Consider the following 24,366-nt stretch of genomic DNA (forward strand, 5'->3'; position numbering starts at 1 on the left):
CCGCAACAGGTTAAGATCTGCTTTAAGTCTCACAGACCTTTAAAGTGAGAACTTCTCAATTCACTGAATGTTAGATGGACTGTATATTTTTACTGATGCTGGGTGCTTTTTCTATGATGTTTTACACTGCCACTAAAAAATAAATAAATACTAGGCTGATTCTTACTTTAATCCAGCAATTAATATTCTCTTTTGGTTGTTTTCTGAATATTGCTGTTTTAATGTAAGCTGCCCAGAGAGCAGTGATACTGAGCGGCATATCAAGGCTGTTATTAAATAAAGTAACGTTCAAGCAGCCTTGCCAGTGCCGGAGTTATGCTTTGAAGGGGAGTTGGAAAAGATTGCCTGGAGGAGGCCTCCCTGAATAGCCTCACTGCCTCCTCATCACTGCAGCTGATACCCATTCACTTACCCTGTCTCTCTGTACCCTAGCCACACTGCCACCTATCTTATTGGACTGGGGCTTTCGCCATCATGGGAAGCAGTAATCATTACCAGAGCTTCTTCTGGGTCAGAGGCAAGACAAGGCAAATCAGCACCTTGGACAGATCCCAGTGAACCCTGCTGGCTGAAATAGGGAGGAAAGGGACATAAGAAGCCAATGGCCTCTCTGGTCCAGCATCCTATTCTCACAGGGGGCAATTAGATGCCCACAAGCAGGGCCCAAGCACGGGGCCCCTCTGACGGTTTCAAGCAATTCAAAAACAGTATCTCTGACTGACTAGATCAGGGACTAGACTCATATGAGGGCTTAAGAATGCTGGCAGGGGGGCTCTGTTCAAGTGGTTCCATGCCCTTGGGAGAGCTGCAGTCCATCTTTAAAGGGCTTGTAGGCTATTGTGCAGTTTCATGCTTCCGTGTGGTTGTGGAACAAGAAAGCCCACAGGAAAGTCCTCTTCAAACGGACAGGAAAGTCACAACCTTAGGCCAAAACAGTGTAGAAGGTACAGCCAGGGACTCCCTCTCAACTGGGGTGACTGAGGCATCATCTTTGAAGGTGACCCGGAAACTGCAATTAAGCCAGAATGCGGCAGCTACACTGGTGACTGGGAGTGGCTGCTGGAACCATATAACCCCGGTCCTGAGAGATCTGCATTGGCTCCCAGTACAATTCCAAGCACAATTCAAAGTGTTGGTGCTGACATTTAAAGCTCTAAACAGCCTCGGTCCTGTATACCTGAAGGAGCGTCTCCATCCCCATCGTTCCACCCAAACACTGAGACCCAGCGCCGAGGGCCTTTTGGTGGTTCCCTCATTGCGAGAAGTGAGGTTACAGGGAACCAGACAGAGGGCCTTCTTGGTAGTGGCACCCGCCCTGTGGAACGCCTTCCCATCAGATGTCAAGGAAATAAGCAGCTATCCTATTTTTAAAAGACATCTGAAGGCAGCCCTGTTTAGGGAAGTTTTTAATATTTAATGCTGCATTGTTTTTAACATTTGATTGGGAGCCTCCCAGAGTGGCTGGGGAAACTCAGCCAGATGGGTGGGGTATAAATAATAAGTTGTTGTTGTTGTTGTTGTTGTTATCTGAATCAAGAGTGCTCCACGGGCCAACACAGGGACCCTAAGGCAAAGGACATGACACCATCCAAAAGGAGAGGCCAAGGTGAGCAGAGGCTGCTGCTCTTCCTTCTATTTGCCCCTGTTGCTGCTCACTCACTTGGAGAGGGGCAGGTTTACACGCTGCAACCCTGAAGGGTTGCAGCAGCAGAGCCGGAGGGCTGGCACTGGGCTCCCTGCAGGGGTATAGGCCTCAGCAGTTGCCCAACAATGCCAACTCAGATGCCAACACTGCAAGTCCATTTAGAGAATGGTAGAAAAGTTTTGTGTGGGCGTGTGTGGGTGTCCCGCCCCCATGCAAGAGTTTTCCAGTGATGCTCTTAATGGCTGAGCCAATTCCAAATTAATCTTGGGAGGCAAGCCACCCATGGCTAATCAGAAGCAAGAAAATTCTGCAATGCGGACTTTCCGTAAATGCAGATTGGTGACATCACCCACTTGTTGTCATTTATGTATCGCCTAATACTGCTTCTTCGGTGAAAGCAAAACCTTTGTATCTAGACAGGCACTTAGCAGCTATGGATGAGCAGAAGTTTCTGTAAATGGCACATTTAGCATGGTCTGAACCCCCCAGATAAAAGGCAGGTTAAAAGCCTTCTATAGTGATAAAGGTATATCACTGGAGATGCAATTTATCATCCTCGGCTGTCCTTGGTTCCATTTCTTGGGTCAGATGTCTTATCTCACGAAAATAATGGAGAAAGTATAAGGCTGCTGGATTTATAGCTATGGAAACCATCCATCGCACAATGACTGGAGCCCCTTTGCTGAGAATTACTCATTTGCTTACTTTGGACTGTCATTTTGCTTTCCCCCACAATAGCTCGTGAGTGCCAAATCCACATGACAATGGCAGTGAGCACAGTGTACTCAACATTTCTGTTGTGTTATTTAGTGTGCTATTCCACTATGCTGATATATGCTTTCGTTAACCCTCAAGACTGATGGCTAGCACACTCTCTACATGGGACCACTCCTGAAGATAAATCGATGCAGAAAGCAGCTCACCATCTCCTTATAGATCTTGGGAGATGGGAGCAGACACATAAGAAGCACAAAATTTTAGAGTAGGAAAGTCCCTTATAGGTCATCCAGTCCAACCCTCGACTCAATGCAAGAAACTCAGTCTGGCTTATGTCAGCTGTTCTGGGCTCTCAGGTATGCTTTCGGGCCCAATTCAAGTGGATGGAGTTAGGAATGAAAGCAGCATATAAAGACTATTAATAAATAAGCAACATTCAAGCAACAGTGCCAGGGTCAGAAAATAAAATAACAATGAAGACAAACCATTGCAACAATAAACTGCAGATTGTTTCTCACTGAGACACAAGTAATTATTCAATATTAGAGAAGAGAGTCAAGTTCACACATACTTTTCAAATTTAATACAGTATTACACAATCCATAAGTTCTTTGAGACTTTCAGCATGGGTTTTGAATTTGTCTGTATATATTAGGAAACTTCATCAGTTGTAAGAACCTGAGAATATAAGGAAAGCCTGCTAGATCAGCCCAACAACCGATCCAGTCCAGCATCCCATTCTCACACTGGCCAACCAGATACACATGGGAAACCTGCAAACAGGACTTGGGCACAATAGCACATTCTCCCCTCCTATGGTTTCCAGCAACTGGTTTTCAGAATCATTACTACCTCTAGTTGTGGAGGCAGATCATAACCATCATGGCTACTCACCGTCAATAGCCCTCACCTCCATGAATTTGCCTAATTGTCTCTTAAAGACATCTAGGTTGGTGGTGTTCACTGCCTCTTGTGGGAGTGAGTTCCATAGTCTACCTATGTGCTGCATTAAGTCTGCTGTGAATACATATTTCTTCTTTTGGCCTTTACTCATGTGAGGTTGTTGGATTAGATTCTCTGTGAAGACCATTTCCCATATTTTACTGTACAATTTCAATAGAGAGATGCCTTGCAAATCATTTGAAAAACTAGCTGCAGATGTCCATGCTACAATTAATGGTCAGGACTTATATGACCAAAGGAGCATCACCTCCAAAAATAAGCCTGTCCATTTCTTAAGTCTGGCTGAACAGATTCACTTAAAGATCCCACTTCTGTCTAAGTCCCTGTAGAACTTCTTAAAATGTAGACAAGAAAAGTAGACCACATTAGGCTAGATGAACAAATAATCTGACCCAGCCACAATATATGACAACATCCTTTGCTCCTTATGCAGAAGACTACAAAGGTTATTCTCCAAATACAGCCATTATGGAATAGAACAAGGCATTTCATGTAGAGAAGAAACTAATTGCTAGCTGGGGAGAATAATTGCTTGGTGTGATGTTAAAATACCCAACTGTGTAAAAGGTCAAATCCTGATGACCATTAAGTCACTTCCAGAGCAGCTCTGCTTTTTAAGACACGGTTTCCATCCAACCCCAGAAATTACCTGCATTGTCATTCCTAGATGTATGACCTTGGTGTTTTTCAAACCTTAATGCATGTATTGTTGGAACTATCTAAGCTTACCAAGCAATCCATGGAGCTTTGCACATGACTGCCAAGTCCTCTTCATTATTCATCACCAATCTCTCATATCTTTACATCATCTGCAAACTTTAATGCAGCAGCAAATTGCTCCAGATGCTTGTCAAAAACTATATATGTATATTAGAATAGAGCATAAGACCTGTTCCTTCTAACCAGGTTATGATTCAGTCTTCCCCACCCCGGTGCCCTTCAGATATTTTGGAAAACAACTGCGAACATAGTCTGACTCAGAAAAAGGCATCTTCCTATGTGTTTGTTTGCTGTGATAGACCTATTCATACTTATTGGAGAATCTCTTGACCTCACTTTGTAAAATAATACTTTCCCTCTTCTTCCCTTGGTATTCAGGTGTGTATGTGTATATACATTTCATTATTTGTTTTATTTTCTGTTGAAAGCCTCCCAGAGTAGCTGGGGTGACCCAGTCAGATAGGCAGGGTATAAGTAATGTTGTTGTTGTTGTTGTTGTTGTTGACACATACACATTTAGTTGGCCAACTGAACAAATGGACTATGGTTCATGAAAGCTGGTGCCAAATGCATTTCTTAGTCTACAAAATGCCACAAGACTCTTTCTTGTTCCAACTCACCATGAGGAAGATCAGATGTCAGGTGGGGCATGAGGTAGCTCCGGGTCAGCTGCCAATCAAAGTCATCCTCAACACCTTGGCTATACTCACACTGGTTTAAGTCCCCGTCTTCTTCAAAAGTACAGCCAGCTGTGGGATAGAGACAAAAAGAAACATTGGGATGAAGGACAGCATATTTTTCCCAGAAAGAGAGACACAAAACAAATCTTAAGAGGACACAGAAAACATCAGAGAAAGCACACAAAGGACACAATCGATAGGTATTTCCACCGTTGAAATCCATCCTGCCTTACAGCTCTCGTTTCAAAGAGCTGAAGGAGAACTTGTAGGTCATCTAGCTCAAATGCAGGAAATCCAGATTTAGAGCACCGCCAACAGATGGCTGCCCAGTCTCCACCTGAGATCTACTGCTGGAAGCTGTGTGGCTCTGAATACCGGTTGTAAGGAACTACAAATGGGAAGAGTGCTGTTGCACACACTCCCAGCTTGTGGGCTTCCCAAAGGCATCTGGGTTGCCACTGTGAAAACAGGATGCAGGACTAAATGGGCCTTTGGCCTGATCCAGCAAGCCCCTTACGTTCTGATGTGGGGAACTGTTGCCTTTACACAGGGACACGGGGAGGCGGCAGTGGCAGTGGAGAGTGTCAGAGCCATCAGCATGCAAGTTAAGGGCATCTCAGTGTGATGCCAGCGCTTCATAATTATTTCCTTGCATGGCTCATCCCAACTTCTTTTATCACTTCAATTAGCAAAGCCACCTCACCTGTCACCACTGACAGAACAGAAAATAACAACTTGGACAAAAGAGAATTTGCAAATGCTCTCCTTGCTCTCCCACCCCGTTTCCCCAAATTTAAGTTTCCGCTGCTAGTATGAAACTTGTAAAAACCCCAGGAGTCCCATCAGGTTCTAGACTCATCAAGATATTTAAAATCAAAACAGGATTCAGCACAGCTAAACACTGATTAAAGGGGTGGGTATTGTAGGGCCACAAGATGTGAGGTGGGGGGAAGCAGGGAAGAGTAAAATAGTCTATATCTGGCACATATATAATGCAAATTGTTTGGACTGCTATATAAAGGACACTTGCTATGAAATAAGCCCCACTGAACATAGTAGCCCGGCTCCCCATAACACTAAGCCAAAGCATGGTTAGGTATAAACCACAAGCTACAAAAAGTGTTTGTTCTTGGGCATTACCTACATAGTATATTTAAAGCACTATGGTGCCACTGTAACAGTCATGGCTTTCCCCAAAGAGTCCTGGGAACTGCCATTGTTTTAAGGGTGTGGGGAGTCTTTAGGACGGGCATAAGCAAACTCGGCCCTTCAGATGTTTTGGGACTACAACTCCCACCATCCCTAGCTAACAGCACCAGTGGTCAGGGATGATGGGAATTGTAGTCCCAAAACATCTGGAGGGCCGAGTTTGCTTATTGCCTGCTTTAGGAGATTCCTATTCCCCTCACAGAGCTCTGTGAGAGAAACAGTGGTCTCCTAACAACTCTCAGCATTTTAACACACTACAACAGATTCCCAGGATTCTTTTGGGCAATGTCTGCTTAAAGGGGAATGGCACTGCTTTATAGTGTAGATGTGGCCTTAGGTTACCTCTTGTAGTATGTCCAGGGGTGAGAAATCACAAGGCCAGGTGCAGACATAAAGCTAGCTCAACACACAGCTTAGATCCAGACAGCACAGCAGCAGGCTGGCCAGGGGAAGAGCAAAGAAGTGATTATTTTTTGCTGTGAATACCTGCCTGCTAACTCATACATGCTTAGCCATGCTTTGGCTAATCACTGCATGCAAATGGAACTAGCAGGACTTAAGTTTGCACAGAGGACTGTGCAGTTCTCTACTTCTGCCAGTCTGATATACTTTTTGCTACATCACTATGCAGCAATGCTGCTTCAACCACTCTGTAATTAGATGGTTTTGCATCATGCAAAGCAGCAACTGATATTAGCAGGCAGGCATTGTTGTTTTGAAGCACATTTCTCTTCCCTGTCCCAACTGATAGCCCACACCTATCAACATGCTAGCCAGCTACTGAAATCCATGCATGTTGACTGGTCTCACTTCTACTAGGATCATTTCAATGGTGCTCCATCTGGAGAATTTTGCAGGACAGGACGCCATTTAATGGGCTGAAAGCACCAACCACCCAAAGGTCTTGTTAAATGGGATACAGAGCCTTTAATGGATGAAGGTAGGGCTGATAGATGTCTCATATTTTAGGGGACTGTATTTTATTCCAGAATGTGTCATCTCTACAGAACCTTACAGACTGCCTTCCTGATTCTCACCTCCCCAATCCCTGCCCCAGGCTGCTCAGCCAACACAGACAAGATGGCTTATTTGAGAGCATCTTTTTGATCTGACTCACCTAGAGAACTGGACCAAAACCAAAACAAAATGAGCTAAGAGCAGACAATGTTGCTGCATTCTAGCACTTTGGTGAAATGGGGCTCAGGAGCCACTACTAAGCATCGATGCAGAGCTTTACATTTGCAATGAGCTTTACAGTGTTTGAGAATGTGTGCTTATCCCTCTGCATGGAAGCCTAATGTTATCTCTGCACCCCCCTCCCAGAGGTTATGGTGGTCATTTTATAACGCCATTTCAGTAAATCAGAGCATGCTTTGAGAGGGTTGTGCATGAACTGTATCTGTGTGCGCACTGCATATCTGGGAGCTTTCAAATTGGAGGAAGGAGGTGCCAAAAGGCGTGACATTGGCCACCAGATTTCAAATAGAGCAAACAACTGCATGGAGGCTGTCTATCAATGGCTACTAGACCTAGGAAGCTGCCTTTGGTCTATCTACTCCATGCACCCTGCAGATTTTTATTGTTGGGCTACAACTCACATCAGACCCTCCAACTGTGGTCAACCATCAGGTAAGGTGGCAGCTGTAGTCCAAGAGAACTGGAGGGTAGCAGGTTGGGGAAGACTGATCTACTCTGACTGGCTGTGACACTCAAGGATCTCTGGCATAGGTAAATGCTGTTTGGGCTTTTCATAGAAAATGTAAAGCATAAAATCAGAAAAGATCCCCCGTACCATGAGGTACCACAAAGTCCAGCAACTGGAGGAACGTGTAGCTACGCTCCAAAGAATTAGAGAGCTGGAGCTCTTCTTGGAAGCAACAGAGCACACCGTCTCCACCAAGGAGGAGACAGGGGACTCCCCTGAGAAGGAGGCTAGTTCACCAACACAGGAGCCAGATATATGGAGAAACGTGACTCAAAGAAGTAGGAGGCCCAGGGTTCGCTCTGATTGTTTAGAAATACGCAATCGCTTTGAGGTCCTTTCCCCTAGCATGGAAGACGAAGAGCAGACTCCATTTGAGGATCTCTCCCTCATTACAGTCGATCAGGTATATGAAGACGAGCAGCAAAGGCAGTCTTCAGGGAATGTGCAGGCGACCTTGGAACGGACAGCTCACGGAAGAACCCCGACCAGACCTAAGAGGAGGCGTGTAGTGGTGATAGGGGATTCCCTACTGAGGGGAACAGAAGCAGTGATCTGTGGGCCTGACAAGATGTCTCGGGAAGTGTGCTGTCTCCCCGGGGCTAAGATCCAAGATGTAACTGAACGACTGCAAGGAATCATAAAACCCACTGACAAATACCCCTTCCTCTTGGTTCATGTGGGAACCAATGACACTGCAAGCAATAGCCTCCAGAAGATCAAAAGAGATTACGAGGCTCTGGGCAGGAAATTGAAGCAATTAAATGCACAAATTGTCATCTCATCTGTCCTCCCAGTTGAACGACGTGGCCCAGGGAGAGAGGGAAAAATAGTGGAAGTGAACAACTGGCTTCGCAAATGGTGTAAACAGGAACGGTTTGGATTCTTAGATCACGGAATGCAGTTTCTTGAAGATGGACTTCTGGCAAGCGATGGGCTGCACCTCACAACGGTTGGTAGGAATGTTTTTGCAAAAAATCTCAGAAACCTCATCAGGAGGGCTTTAAACTGACTAATGTGGGGGAGGGAGACAGTGCTCCTGAAGGTAGGAGTCTATCAATTGATGAAGATGATCATCCAAATGTCATAGACCGAATGGAGCAAACAGCACGCAGACCTAGTGGTGGGAGGAAAAAATCCTTAAATAAGAGACACGGGGGAATGATTAATGGACTTCAATGTCTGTACACTAATGCGCAAAGTATGGGAAATAAACAAGATGAGCTTGAGCTCTTGGTACAGCAAACTAAATATGACATAATAGGCATCACTGAAACCTGGTGGGATAAGTCCCACGATTGGAATGTAATAATGGAGGGATACAATCTATTTCAGAGAAACAGACCAGACAAGAAAGGAGGAGGAGTGGCGTTATATGTCAGGGATGTGTATACCTGTGAAGAGATCCAAGATTTAGAACCTCAAAGCCAAAGTGAGAGCATTTGGGTCAAAATTAAGGGAGAGAAGAATAACAGTGACCTCATTGTGGGAGTTTACTATAGATCCCCAAGCCAAACGGAGGACATAGATGATGCCTTCCTGGAACAGATGGCCAAGCATGCAAAAGGAAGGGAGATAGTAGTAATGGGGGACTTCAATTACCCGGATATTTGTTGGATGTCAAACTCAGCCAAGAGCATAAGGTCAAACAGATTCCTCACTGGCCTTGCAGACAACTTCATTGTCCAGAAAGTGGGAGAAGCTACAAGAGGAACAGCCATTTTAGATCTGGTCCTAACCAATGTTGATGACCTGGTTAGTGGGGTAGAAGTGGAAGGATCATTAGGCGCGAGTGATCATGCTCTTCTGAAGTTTACTATACAGCGGAAAGGAGCAGCCAAGCATACTAGGACTCAATTTCTCGACTTTAAGAAAGCTGACTTCATAAAACTTAGGGAAGTGCTGGGTGAGATCCCATGGACAGTAATACTAAAAGGAAAGGGAGTTCATGATGGCTGGGAGTTTGTTAAGAGGGAGATAGTAAAAGCACAACTTCAGGCAATACCAATGAGACGGAAACATGGAAGGTGCCTAAAGAAGCCAGGGTGGCTATCTAAAGAACTTTTAACTGAGTTAAGATTAAAAAAGGATGTGTACAAAAAATGGAAAAGGGGGGAAACCACCAAAGAGGAATTCAAACAAATAGCCAGCACGTGTAGACACAAAGTCAGAAAAGCTAAAGCACAGAATGAACTCAGGCTTGCTAGAGAGGTTAAAAGCAACAAAAAAGGCTTTTATGGGTATGTTCGTAGCAAAAGGAAGAACAAAGAAACAGTGGGGTCACTCAGAGGAGAAGATGGTGAAATGCAAACAGGGGACACAGAAAGGGCTGAACTCCTCAATGCCTTCTTTGCCTCAGTCTTCTCCGATAAAGAAAACAATGCCCGACCTGAAGAATTTGGAGCAAATGATTCAGCAGAGGAAACACAGCCCAGAATAACTAAGGAGATAGTACAAGAATACTTGGCTAGTCTAGATGTATTCAAGTCTCCAGGGCCAGATGAACTGCATCCAAGAGTATTAAAAGAACTGGCAGATGTGATTTCAGAACCACTGGCAGTCATCTTTGAGAATTCCTGGAGAACAGGCGAAGTCCCGGCAGACTGGAGGAGGGCAAATGTTGTCCCTATTTTCAAAAAGGGGAAAAGAGAGGACCCAAATAATTACCGCCCAGTCAGTCTGACATCAATACCAGGGAAGATTCTGGAGCAGATCATTAAGCAAACAGTCTGTGAGCACCTGGAAAGGAATGCTGTGATCACCAATAGTCAGCATGGATTTCTGAAAAATAAGTCATGTCAGACTAACCTGATCTCGTTTTTTGACAGAATTACAAGCCTGGTAGATGAAGGGAACGCAGTGGATGTAGCCTACCTTGATTTCAGCAAGGCATTTGACAAGGTGCCCCATGATATTCTTGTAAAGAAGCTGGTAAAATGCAGTCTTGACTATGCTACCACTCAGTGGATTTGTAACTGGCTGACTGACCGAACCCAAAGGGTGCTCATCAATGGTTCCTCTTCATCCTGGAGAAGAGTGACTAGTGGGGTGCCACAGGGTTCTGTCTTGGGCCCGGTCTTATTCAACATCTTTATCAACGACTTGGATGATGGACTCAAGGGCATCCTGATCAAATTTGCAGATGACACCAAACTGGGAGGGGTGGCTAACACCCCAGAGGACAGGAACACACTTCAAAACGACCTTGACAGATTAGAGAACTGGGCCAAAACAAACAAGATGAATTTTAACAGGGAGAAATGTAAAGTATTGCACTTGGGCAAAAAAAATGAGAGGCACAAATACAAGATGGGTGACACCTGGCTTGAGAGCACTACATGTGAAAAGGATCTAGGAGTCTTGGTTGACCACAAACTTGACATGAGCCAACAGTGTGACGCGGCAGCTAAAAAAGCCAATGCAATTCTGGGCTGCATCAATAGGAGTATAGCATCTAGATCAAGGGAAGTAATAGTGCCACTGTATTCTGCTCTGGTCAGACCTCACCTGGAGTACTGTGTCCAGTTCTGGGCACCACAGTTCAAGAAGGACATTGACAAACTGGAACGTGTCCAGAGGAGGGCAACCAAAATGGTCAAAGGCCTGGAAACGATGCCTTATGAGGAACGGCTAAGGGAGCTGGGCATGTTTAGCCTGGAGAAGAGGAGGTTAAGGGGTGATATGATAGCCATGTTCAAATATATAAAAGGATGTCACATAGAGGAGGGAGAAAGGTTGTTTTCTGCTGCTCCAGAGAAGCGGACACGGAGCAATGGATACAAACTACAAGAAAGAAGATTCCACCTAAACATTAGGAAGAACTTCCTGACAGTAAGAGCTGTTCGACAGTGGAATTTGCTGCCAAGGAGTGTGGTGGAGTCTCCTTCTTTGGAGGTCTTTAAGCAGAGGCTTGACAACCATATGTCAGGAGTGCTCTGATGGTGTTTCCTGCTTGGCAGGGGGTTGGACTCAATGGCCCTTGTGGTCTCTTCCAACTCTATGATTCTATGATTCTATGATTCTATGATTCTATGAGGTGCTGCTGAGTGCGGCTCACTGCAATGGAAAGCTTCCTCGCAAGAGTATTTTTTAATGCATTTAAGAACATTACCAATAAAGAAATGTCTGCAACTTTTTTTAAGGAGGGGGATAATGCCTGTAGCAATCTGCAAGGTGGAAGGTTTTATGGCTCATCCTCAACCTTGCAGAATAAAGTCATTCCCAAATCCATCAAAGCCCTCTTCCCACAAGCTGTTGGAGTTCAGCAGCCGGGCTATGCTGCTCCATGCAGTGATCATATTGTGTACACACACACACACACACACACACACCCCATCTTCTATTGCCTAAGACCTCAGGATGCCAAGCCTTGAAGGCTCTGGGGTTCGACGTAAGTGTGTGTGTGTGCGCGCGCGCGTACGTGGCCTGTTAACCCGCACAGCCCAGCTTGTTGAGTGCTGACCTATTGTTCCATTAAAGCCACAGATTACAAGCAGGGCAGTGCTTCAGCAATAATTAATGCTGGCCCCCTGAGCCAACGGGAGCAGGCATATTAAGAAAGCTCTGAGCAAGCAGAATGAGCAAAGGCAAATGGCCCCTGAGCAGTCCAGGCAGAACCTATTTATTATTTCGTTACTTGTTTAACAATCTCTTTCCCCTTCCCATCCCCAAGTCACACCGGTCAGCTCTGCTCCCCCAAGGTCCTTCGCTGGAGTTTTTAAAAGACGCACCACCAGTTCAATATCTCCACGAGGCAATTAGCAGGCTGCTCTCCAGCCCTGATGCAGCTTTGCGGCTAAAAAGAAGCCGCAAGAAATCAAGAATTGGGTGGCCAAGTGTCCCAACCTTAAAAGAGGGCAGCTCTCTATCTGGGTTGTTTGGCTGCATTCACATGGCGGGTGATTCCATTTCCCCAATGTTGCCCTACCTGTTAGTTTATGTGCTATATTCGAGCTTTCACCTAACAGAAAAGCCATGTAAAGCTACAATACAGTGTGCTTAGTGCTTATTTCCGTGTTATTTTCAGAGACAATTAAGAGCAGCAGTGGGGAATTAGTCACTCGCAATATGTTGTTCAACTCCAATCAGCCCTGGCCAGCTGTTCTGTTTCAGGCAGCGGTCCCTGCTGGGGAAAGAGGTCTAGGCCCAGGCCCAGGCCTGTCCCAGCTGGATCCCTGAAGCAAAATACTACTCAAGTCAATATCCAGGATCTGCTGAGCAGTTAGGTCAGCCCAGACTCATATTCCTCAAAGGCAGGCCAGCAAAGAGTTAAATTCCAAGGTACAACAAAGTGTCAGCTTCCAGGATGGGTCAGGAAAGGGGGCCACCCTTCATGATGCCCCCACCCACATGCAAAGAGAGCTTTCATGTTGCTCCAGCAAGCTGCATACACAGACTAAGCCTTAAATAGGGTTTGGGCTTCCTTCAGGCTGTTGGCTCCACCCTCACAATGAATTAGGCTTTCACTCTAAAAGGGGAGCCACTTGCTCTAGAATCTTTTGTCTGCAGCCACGGGGAAGCAACTGTAGAGTTTGCTAGGTTTGGAACTGGTGTCCTCAAAGTTTGAGGATGGTCTGTTCTTTCCGGTTACCAAAATTCTGAAGAAGGAAGAGCACTAAGGTGTGTTTCCAAGGTCAAATCCTGATCTAAGATACCATCTCTCTCTGGGGTCTGTTCTCTAGAAGCACTGGGCCCACCTCTGATCTAGAGGTCACTTTTAAATGCTATACACACACACACATCTGACTGGGTTTCCCCAGCCACTCTGGGAGGCTCCCAACAGAATATTAAAAACATGACAAAACATCAAACATTAAAAACTTCCCTAAACAGGGTTGCCTTCAGATGTCTTCTAAAAGTCAGATAGTTGTTTATTTCCTTGACATCTGATGGGAGGGCGTTCCACAGGGCGGGCGCCACTACCGAGAAGGCCCTCTGCCTGGTTCCCTGTAACCTCACTTCTTGCAGGGAGGGAACCACCAGAAGGCCTTCGGAGCTGGACCTCAGTGTCCAGGCTGAATGATGGGGGTGGAGACGCTCCTTCAGGTATACTGGGCCGAGGCCATTTATAAAGGTCAGCACCAACACTTTGAATTGTGCTTGGAAACGTACTGGGAGCTGTTTTCTTGAGCAAAGGTAACACAAAGGTGAGGCCAGCTTGTGCTATTCTTCTTTACTAGACTCTTCACATACACACCCCAAGAACAGCTGACCCAGCAATGTATTCAACATTCAATTCTGTCCATCTGCCAAGTCTGCAGAGCTGGGAGCTGTGACTTTGCTCCAGACGGCCCCAATCAAAGCGACCTAGCCCTGCAGAGAGGATGGCGCAGGCAACTGCGTATGTTCCAGCCAACAGTCTATTAATTACTTATTGGCTTCTGCTGCTCTGTGCGTCAGGCAGCTATTTTGAAAACACACATATCCATGCAAAGTCCCCTTATGCCCTAAAACGGCTTGCAAGAAGGAACAGCTTGAAGTAAGGCAGAATGGAAGTGCATAAGTACATTCACTCATGGGAGGACAAGGCAGTTCTTAGAATCATAGAAGGATGGGGTCTCAAGGGTCATCTAGTCCCACCCCCTGCAATGAAGGAAACACAGCTAAAGAATCCCTGGCACTTGGCCATCCAACTTCTGTTGAGAAACCTTCAATGGAGAGAGTCCACCACCTTCGGAGGTAGTTTGTTCAGCTGTCAAACAGCTCTTACCATCAGAAAGTTCTTCCTAATGTTTAGTTAGAATCTCCTTTCTTATAATGTGAATCCATTGGTTCAGATCCTTGTGAGGATACCCAGAGCTTACAGGGTTAACAGCTCAAGGGAAATGATGTCCTGTCACTGGGGTGTGTTCGCATACAGGGTTTGTACTTTGTTATGTGAACAGTTTTTACTTTCTGTTTTGGCTACGACAGGAGAAGCATAATGTCTTTGCAATCTCCTGGTTCAGCATCTTAAAAAGCAGAGACATCACCTTGCCAACAAAGGTCCGTATAGTTAAAGCTATGGTTTTCCCAGTAGTGATGTATGGAAGTGAGAGCTGGACCATAAAGAAGGCTGATCGCCGAAGAATTGATGCTTTTGAATTATGGTGCTGGAGAAGACTCTTGAGAGTCCCATGGACTGCATGAAGATCAAAACTATCCATTCTTAAGGAAATCAGCCCTGAGTGCTCACTGGAAGGCCAGATCCTGAAGCTGAGGCTCCAATATTTTGGCCACCTCATGAGAAGAGAAGACTCCCTGGAAAAGACCCTGATGTTGGGAAAGATTGAGGGCACAAGAAGAAGGGGACGGCAGAGGACGAGATGGCTGGACCGTGTTCTCGAAGCTTGACTTTGACCAAACTGTGGGAGGCAGTGGAAGACAGGACTGCCTGGCACGCTCTGGTCCATGGGGTCACGAAGAGTCGGACACAAGTAAACGACTAAACAACAACATCTCCTGGTTGTTGTTTTGCTGCTGTACAATAAAGCTTCGTAGACTAGAAGCAGCTGTTGTATGAGAGTTTTACTGCATGGCTGAGATTCCTTCCACACAGGAACTGCTGCGCAAGATACTCTGCTGTAGCTGGGAGAAGCAGGTTGGCACAGTGGAAGTGGACTGGACGCCACAACAGTCCTGCTGTTCGCAGCCTTGACAGACTCTCAACAGAACAATCCTGCCCTCCGGAGCAAAAAAAATAAATTGCTCCATCTTCCATGGGACAGCCCTTCAGATATTTGATGGTGGCTATCCTATCACCCCGCAGTCTTCTCTTCTCCAGGCTAATCATACCAAATTCCCTCAACCATTCCTCATGAGGCTTGGTTTCCATCCCCAGTGGCAGTGAAGAGATCTTGCTACAGTCAACAGAGGAACAAAGCTTAACACCAGGGCAGGATATGGAATTGCTGCAACAGGAATAGTATCTCTGAGCCCCTGCTCCTTCATTCTACAGTGGTACCTCGGGTTACAGACGCTTCAGGTTACAGACGCTTCAGGTTACAGACTCTGCTAACCCAGAAATAGTACCTCGGATTAAGAACTTTGCTTCAGGATGAGAACAGAAATTGTGGCAGCGGCAGCAGGAGGCCCCATTAGCTAAAGTGGTACCTCAGGTTAAGAACAGTTTCAGGTTAAGAACAGACCTCCAGAAAGAATTAAGTTCTTAACCAGAGGTACCACTGCATTCTATTCCACGCATACATAAATACCAACTTTAGCAAGTAGGAACTCAAATTTTATTTCTTCCACACCTGCTGAAGAGAATGGCATGCCAAAGCCATCTCTCCCTCTCCATGCAGCTTGGCAAAATATAGAAAGATAGATTCCTCGTTTCACATTCTTGGAATGGATAACTGCTCATTCCCCTAGGAAGCAGCTCCCTCTCTTCCTCCTTCACTCACCCCTATGTTGCAAGTCATTTGCTCGCTTGATGCAAAACCGAGAATATTTATTTCCACCTCTCAAGCGATTTGGGATAAAGGAGCCAAGCAAGTTCAGACAAACAGTACGGTGCAGTCATCTCAAATGCCAGGCCATTTGTCATTTCACAACTTATTCTAATAGAGCAAGGGCTATTAATACAATGGCTGGGGTTGTGTGTGTGTTGGGGGAAGCAGCCACACTTTATTTCAAAGCCAGTAAAAGCACTTTTGGGGGGTGGGCGGTGGCTGGCTATGGGAAGTGAAACAGACGGCTGGATATTTGACACAGCAGAGCCAGCAGTTCAGGTTTCCATCCCCCTAAAATTAGAATTATTCTGTTCCACAGACGAAGCCATAGAATCATGAAGGCAGACCTCATTTAATACACAAACGCACCAAGAATGCACACACAACCAAATATATTCTGCATCGGGGGTGAGCAACATCTTGTCGGTTGAGAACAGGGGCGGACCATTCTGGCAATTTTGGTCTGTTTTTAATTTTTTTGTTACTCCAGTCTTAAATTCAGTTCTCCACATTTCCAGGTTGGTTAATTTATATTTATATTTATATTTATATTTATATTTATATTTATATTTATATTTATATTTATATTTATAAAAATGTCCTCATGAAAATTGGTCAGCTTTTTAGTGTGAATTTCTCCTAATAGGCACATTTTCGCATGCATTTTTGCCTAACGCATGCATTTTCTCAAAGCAAATTTCCGTAATGTAATGCATTTTGTACGTCATTCTCACTAATGCATGCATTTATCCGCGCACTTTAGCCTAGTAGGTGCATTTCCTAACACATTGCTAGGCTGAAGAGCTGCATTTAAAAAATCAGAGCATAAATTCCAGCTGTGTTTGTTTGCATATTTTTTCAGAAAGTACAAATTAGGTACATGCACCTTTAACTACAAGCTGAATTGGATTCCTGCTCCCATCCTAAAATAAGGGCCACATTCCCTCAGAGATAATCTGTTGGGGAGTGAGGCTCAGGCAATAAATGGGTGGAGTTTCAACCAGCAACCGGTGGGGCCAGACCCCAAAATGGGTGTGCCACCCCTTTCCCCTTTATTTCTAACCTCCTGTAGTATCCTGGAAAAAGGGAATGACTGGCTGAAAGCCTAAACAGGAGCACTCCACACTGGAACATTTTGTTAGGCAGTTATTTTCAATGGAAGGGAAACAACATTAAAAAAAAATGCAGAAAACAACGCACCACATTTTTCGCTCTATAAGACGCACCAGACCATAAGACGCACCAAGTTCTTGGAGGAGGAAAACAAGGGGAAAAATATTCTGAATCCCAGAAGCCAGAACAGCAAAAGGGATCTGGCTTCTGGGATAGCTGCGCACAGCCTCTCCCAGGCAGCGGGATGAAGGCTTCCCCTGCCCTGAAGAGGCTCCCCCAAGAGCCGCGCTCCCTTTAAAGAGCCCCGTGGAGCATGTGTGCGGCTCTTGGGGGCTTTTTCCAGAGGAGGGAGTAGGGCAGCCCTTCTCCCTCCTCGGGGAAAAGCCCCCAAGAGCCGCACACACGCTCCACGGGGCTCTTTAAAGGGAGCACTGAGCAGAGCCTCCCGCCTGCATTCACTCCATAAGATGCACACACATTTCCCCTTACTTTTTAGGAGGGGAAAGTGCGTCTTATAGAGCGAAAAATATGGTAATTATTTATGTAGTGCAGGGTTTCCCAAACTTGGGTCTCCAGCTGTTGTTGGACTACAACTCCCATCAAACATGGGACCTTTTGCATAATAAACCATTGCACTCTAATAGTAGTCTCGCCATCAGCAAGAAGCTTGCCTCCACCCACGGGGCCCAGCTAGCTTGCAAGAAGAAGCATGAAAACGGAAATCGGAATTGTTAAATGCACGGTAGCACAATGCAAGCCACAGTCTTTGAAAGGGCTTTGTCTAGCTAAGCGTAATGCCTCCCTCCTCCCTCTTTCAGCGTTTCGGATAGGATGAGAGGCGGGAACGTCTGTCAGGAATATTAACATGACTAACAGCCACACGCTGAGCAAAGCTACTCAGGCCTCAATCTTCCTAAGCAAGGCCCCCTGCCAGCTGGACGCCACCTTCGGTGCAATTTGTGAAGCACTGTGACTTAGAAAGTACTCGTTTTAGGCTTCGAGAATGAAAAATGAATAACCTTAAGCTGTAGCACGCAAGCCCGTCCAAGTTAACTGGAAAGAAGCACCATGCCCAGGTGATAAGTCCAACTGACAATATTGCCTCTATGACTATGGTTGCATTTTTGTCCTCGGTTTAAATTGGGGAGCAAGCCCCATTGAATTCCATATGAGGACAGATGGTTGGGATGTAGTAGAGGGGGAGAAGGGCCACACCAATTGGCACTGCCCCCCTGCATCCGGTACCCATTTGTTAAGGAGGCCATGCGTCGCTGCCCCACCAAGCTCAGACTCTTCTCAGTCAGCTTCTGAACTGCTTGCCTTCTTTCCTTCAGCCAGGCCAAAGGGTATCATGGCAGCAATCAACTTTCTCCCCCTTGCCCCTGTAAAACTCAGCAGAGAGGGGGATGGAGACAAAACTGGAATTAGTTGGTTCTGCCTGGCATTGTTTCTGGTTCCATGCACTTTTGATCTGCCATCCTCACCCTCCATTGTCTCCACATTCATCAGTGAAATGGTACAAAAAATCATATTTACAAATGGATTGAAATAAGTACCTGTATACCACACACTTCAGGATAAAGTGCATTTCTAAATGCATTTGTTGAGCTAAAATACATTTGTAAATAAGTAGTCTGTGATAAAGTATTTTACCTCATCAAATACATTTAGAAATGCACTTTATACTAAAGTGTATTATTTCTATGTATTTATACATTTTGGTACTTTCCCCCCTTTGGAGGAAGAAAGGCTGTGCAAAATCCAGAGGATAATTGTCAGTTCCGCTTAAAAATGAGGACCAAGTGAAATTCTCCCCTCATTCACCCCTCATTTCCTCCATTATCCCTAAACGGCTTTGAAGAGTTCTATTGCTTTTAGTATGTTTGTATGTTTTAAGGGCTTCCAACCTGCTTTTATCATGGGTGTCGTTCCCTGTTAGGCTATCTTGGGAATTTGTTTGAAAGGCATTGTTAGATATTTTCAAAATAAAAACATACATACTTATGGTTGCGTGAGGCCCACCTGCCACCTCAAGTGAAACATGGCAGAAACTGCTGCTGTTTGAGGGGAAATAGGTGGTTATTGTGGTTAGAAACATAGGAAACTGTCTTAAACCAAGTCCAAACAATTGGTCAAGCTACCCCAATATTATCTAAACCAGCAGTCTTCAACCTTGGTTGTCCAGATGTGGGTGAACAGCAATTCCCATCATCCACAGCCAGCTTAGCTTGATGGTCAAGGATGATGGGAGTTATAATCCACCCACATCTGGGAAACCAAGATGGAAGAACACTGGTCTGTGCTGAGTGGCAATGACTCTCCGTGGTTTTAGGTGAGGGACATTCCCAGGAGATGCCAAGGATTGAACCTGGTACCTTGTACAAGCAAAACAGGTTGATTGCCATCAATTCCTTCCCATTTATCAGTCCTTTGAGGGTCCAGAAGGGAACCAAAGAGACAGCACAGTCTTAACTAATGTTGGGCTGAATAACCTCCCACTTCACAGGGCAATTTATGATGTATTGTGGCCATTCCCAAGTGGAATATTCTGTTTAGGAATGCTGGCAGACTGCTACATGCCACATGAAGTGCTAGCAAGGCTTTTACCAAGAAAAAAAGAACAGAAAAAGAAGGAAGAGAAAGCCTTTGGAATCTGCTATTAACATTCCACATGTGTGAAAGGTATTAGAATGTCTTTGTGGGGTGTCACAACACTTATTCCCCAGATAGAGCCAAAATAACAGGGGCTAAATAGTCCCACCGCCTTTTAGATTAGGTGAATTCACACTCACTAAAGCAGAATTAGGTCCTGGTTCAACAGGGTTCTAGGCAAAAAAAAAGGCCAACAGCTCCTTCAGGTAAATGAAGCAACAGGTGAATGCTGCAGGCCACATTCATCTGTGCTCAGGAACAGAAATTTGAAGCAAATATGATCAGTATTCAATCACATGGTTGTAGCTAAGTCCACAAATGACACATGATTTGGTTTGTTTGGTTTTCTTACATTGTTGATGTTTCTTTTACATTGAAATGAATGAACCTGAGTTACAAAGTTGCATAAATAGTTGCGTCAGTTACGTAAAATAGCAGACAACAAGATTAATAACGTAGTATGTGACTGAACTGCAGCAGAAGGGAAACAGCGCTGACTGTGATTAATATAGGCTGGGACATAAATCACTGCTAGGTATACTTGAGGGTATAATGTAAAAAGGCAGTGATTTGGCTGGGGGGGGGAGTATTTTAATGTCTTGCAATTCCCCAGACAGCAAAACATAGTTATTTAGTAACACAATATATATACTGCTCACTAGAAGAAAAGACTTCTCTGCAGTTTACAGTAGATATTCCAACATATTCATTAAAACCACTAATAAAAAGCATTTAAACAAGTTACATGAAAAAATATATGTAAGAGCACAAATTTAAAAACACTTGTAGCTGCTAAAATAATGTGCTAAAACTAATTGTCTAAGCAGACTTGCAGGGACTGTAACTCGATAGTGTGACCTGGGAGATTGATGGGTGTGGGTGTGGCTGGAATGTGGTTTGTTGGTTGTTGTTGTTGTTTTGCTTTTGTTGTTTTTAAGGGATGGCATCCAATTTCGTTGCACTTGTGCAATGTTGCACGTGTGTAATGACAATAAAGAATCTATCTATCTATCTATCTATCTATCTATCTATATATATATATACACACACACACACACACACACATATACACACATATATATATATGGAGGTGCAAAAAACACTGCAGGGCATTTGAGGAAATGTACGGACTTGCTTATCAGAAGGTCGACGGTTCGAATCTCTGCGACGGGGTGAGCTCCCATTGCTCGGTCCCTGCTCCTGCCAACCTAGCAGTTCGAAAGCACGTCAAAGTGTACGTAGATAAATAGGTACCACTCCGGCGGGAAGGTAAACAGCATTTCTGTGCGCTGCTCTGGTTCGCCAGAAGTGGCTTAGTCATGCTGGCCACAGGACCCGGAAGCTGTACGTCTGCTCCCTCGGCCAATAAAGCGAGATGAGCACCGCAACCCCAGAGTCAGCCACAACTGGACCTAATGGTCAGGGGCCCCTTTACCTTTACATGGTGGAATACAGATTCAGCCACATGGCTCTTTTGAAAGCCTAGGGTGGATGTCAGTGCTCAGGAGCCCTACTGTGGGGCCCTAGCAGCTGCCCCAGGATGCCAGGCGCTGATGCCGACTCACCACTCAACTCTTAGGAGAATTGGGAGGCTTCTTCAATCCCAAGCACAGTTTCAAGGGGTACGTTCTCTCTCTCATGCTCACACATATACACAGGGACTTTCAAGTCAAGGGTTTGAGAGCTTTCATCTGAGGACTAAGTTCAGCCTGTGGTCAGCAGTCCACATTCACAGCCCAGTGGTGGCTGGTGCCCATTTGAACTGGTAGTGCAACAAGCAAGGTGACCAAGAGTAGGTGGAGCCAGAACCAATGGCAGATGGAGCTACCAACCTCCACTAACACAGCCCCTTTGCAAGCTCTTTCCTCTACTAGGTACTGGATCTACTTCTGCTACATCACAAATGCTCCACGACATTCTGGCGCTTTGCTCGCCTTGAAGTAGAGTCACCATTAAAAGCAAAAAATAAAGAAAGAAATGCTTCCCTAGTTTTAACAATGCACGTTGTTCAGCTCTGCCTGTAGCTACTGGACAAGATTATCAAGGGACACAACCTCATTCTGTCAATGCTGAAGACCATTATTATTATTTTAAAATATTGGCCACTGTAAGAAGCAGAAGATGCTGAGCTGGTGTGACACAAGACTTTATTCCAACTGAGTGGCAAAAGGCAGATTTCAATAGATTGCAGCTGTCGGGAAACTCTTGCCGATATTAACGGAAGAAAGTTTAAAACGCTGTGAGTAATTTTACAGAGAGCCAAGGGGACTATCCACTCATTTGCTTTGAAGCAGAGTCTACAGAAACACAGCACTCTTCCACCAGTACTGCAGGAGCTCTGAACAGAAAGCTGCATTCTCAATTCAGACAGGAGTGCCGAACTACTCCCAGAGTAGAGATGGAAGAAAAATTAAACTCAGTTTGCATTTAAAGGTGAACTCATCTAATGTGCCCTCTCCAAAACTATATATGATTTATTTATCACCCTTCATCATAAGATCTCAGTGTGGTTCACAGATACAAGCCAAAATGTAGCCATCTTTCAAAATTCACAGACTCTCGTTTATTTCACAACAACATTTATACCAAATCAGAAATGTGTTTATTAGGAGAAATCCACACTAAAATGTTGGTGAGTTTTCATGACAAATCGCAATAGAAACATGGAACCCTGAATTTAATATTGGAAAGATGAGAAATGCAGGGAACCAAAAATGACTGATTTGTCCATCCTTGAAGAGAACCCAGTTTGGAACCCCGGAGAGTCGCTGCCAGTCTGTGTAAATCAGGGTTCTTCAGCTGTGTGGGATCCCCAGATGATGGGATCACCACTGACCACTGGCTAAACTGGGATATAATATTCAGATGGAAGATTGGGAAAGGTTATGGAAATCGGATTTGAAATTTACAGCATGTTGCACACTGAAAGAAAATTATATGAAAATGATGTACCAGTGGTATCTGACTCCTACTAAGTTAGCAAAAATGTGTGAGACAAGTTCAAATATCTGCTGGAAATGTAAAGAAAAAGAAGGTACCTTTTATCTTATGTGGTGGACTTGTAAGGTAATAAAAGCTTTCTGGGAGATGATATATAATGAAATGGGGGGGATGCTTAAAATAACTTTTGTTAAAAAACCAGAAGCTTTTTTATTAGTAATTACCAAACCAAACTCTTCATGCATGGAACAACAGCTGCCCGAATGCTACTAGCCCAGAGATGGAAAGAAGACAAAGTCCCTGCCAGAGAGGAATGGCAAACCAAGCTGATGGATTATGCTGAGATGGCAAAACTGACTGGAAAACTCAGAAACCAAGACGATAAAAACTTTACAAAAGAATGGGGGGAAATGATAAGTTACTTAGGAGACCACAGTAAGCAGATGGAAACAAGAGCAGGGTTTTTATTTCACTTGTAGCGCAAAAATCACTATGGATAATATGGTTTGATAGGAAAAACTGGAGTATGAATGAATATGCAGTTGTAGATTTTTAAAATGAGACCCCGGGGGGCGGAGTCCCAAGATTTGATGGGAATTGTAGCCCAACAACATTTGGGGACCAAAGGCTATGGCAGACAGTGCATTTTGGCAGACAGTACCATTGTAGATGAGCCAATGGTCTGACTGGTGAAAAGATAGCTTTCTTTGTTCCTATGTGTGGTTCTGTTTTATGTCTGCACATGGAATAATCTGGACAGCAGGAGTTATGGGTTTCCCCTTGCAGTAAATTACATGTGACCCAGAATTTAGGCAGTGAAATCCATGTGTCCCAGAATTTCTGGAATTTCTGAATCTCATCAGGATGACAGAGAGATAACCTGGCACCAGGGTCAAAGCATGGGGTCTTCCCCTTAGACCACCCCCATCAATGTGGTCAGCAGGAAGCAAGTCTAGGAACCATCAGTATAATAAATGTATTTCATAGTTTGACATGTAGCATTTAATGATGATAAATTCATTCATAACCACGAATACCAATTCACTAGATAAACAAATGGTGTGTCTATGGCTTTTAATGGATTTATCTACTTTATCTAACCTACTTTACTGGCACGCAAGAAGAATCTCCTACAATCTCAGGAAATTGCAAACCATCATAGTATCTATAAACATTATTTATGATTATTAAAAATGAAGAACAGAAATTATCATTCACATACTCTCAACAAAATGTCTTTTAATAAAGTAATTAATGAATCATCAGATTCTTAAACAGAGAGCCGACTTGAATTACTTCTTCCTTGCTTTCATTCTGGTGATGCTGTTCTTTAAATTGTCAAAAAAGATTTGCCTAGCAAGCTCACATTCTGCTGACAGCATAATAAGGTGGTTAAGCCTTTGTTGCCCTGTGGCAGATCTTAAGCAATTACTTTGCCACAGAGATTAGTAACCCCCGGCCTGCAGGCTAGACTGAGCCCATTACTGAATTGCATCCAGCTCCCATGTTCCATTGGACACCCATACCTCAGCCCACCCATAGGAAAACACAAAGCTGATTTATAGAGAATTGGTCCTTTGGTTAATCTAGTCT

At 44.6% G+C, this 24,366-nt stretch overlaps 1 protein-coding gene across 10 annotated transcripts in view; it reads right to left on the reverse strand.

Moving 5' to 3' along the window:
* PTPRU (protein tyrosine phosphatase receptor type U) overlaps nucleotides 1-24,366 on the reverse strand; it is a 372,040-nt gene that overhangs the window by 213,056 nt on the left and 134,618 nt on the right. For all 10 annotated transcript variants that reach the window (XM_053398507.1, XM_053398508.1, XM_053398511.1 and 7 more), the window contains exon 2: nucleotides 4,666-4,794. In XM_053398507.1, coding sequence (XP_053254482.1) covers nucleotides 4,666-4,794 — 129 coding nt within the window. The remainder of the gene's footprint in view (nucleotides 1-4,665; nucleotides 4,795-24,366) is intronic.

This window comes from Podarcis raffonei, chromosome 8, assembly GCF_027172205.1.
Source record: "Podarcis raffonei isolate rPodRaf1 chromosome 8, rPodRaf1.pri, whole genome shotgun sequence".
NCBI classification, from domain to species: Eukaryota; Metazoa; Chordata; class Lepidosauria; order Squamata; family Lacertidae; genus Podarcis; species Podarcis raffonei.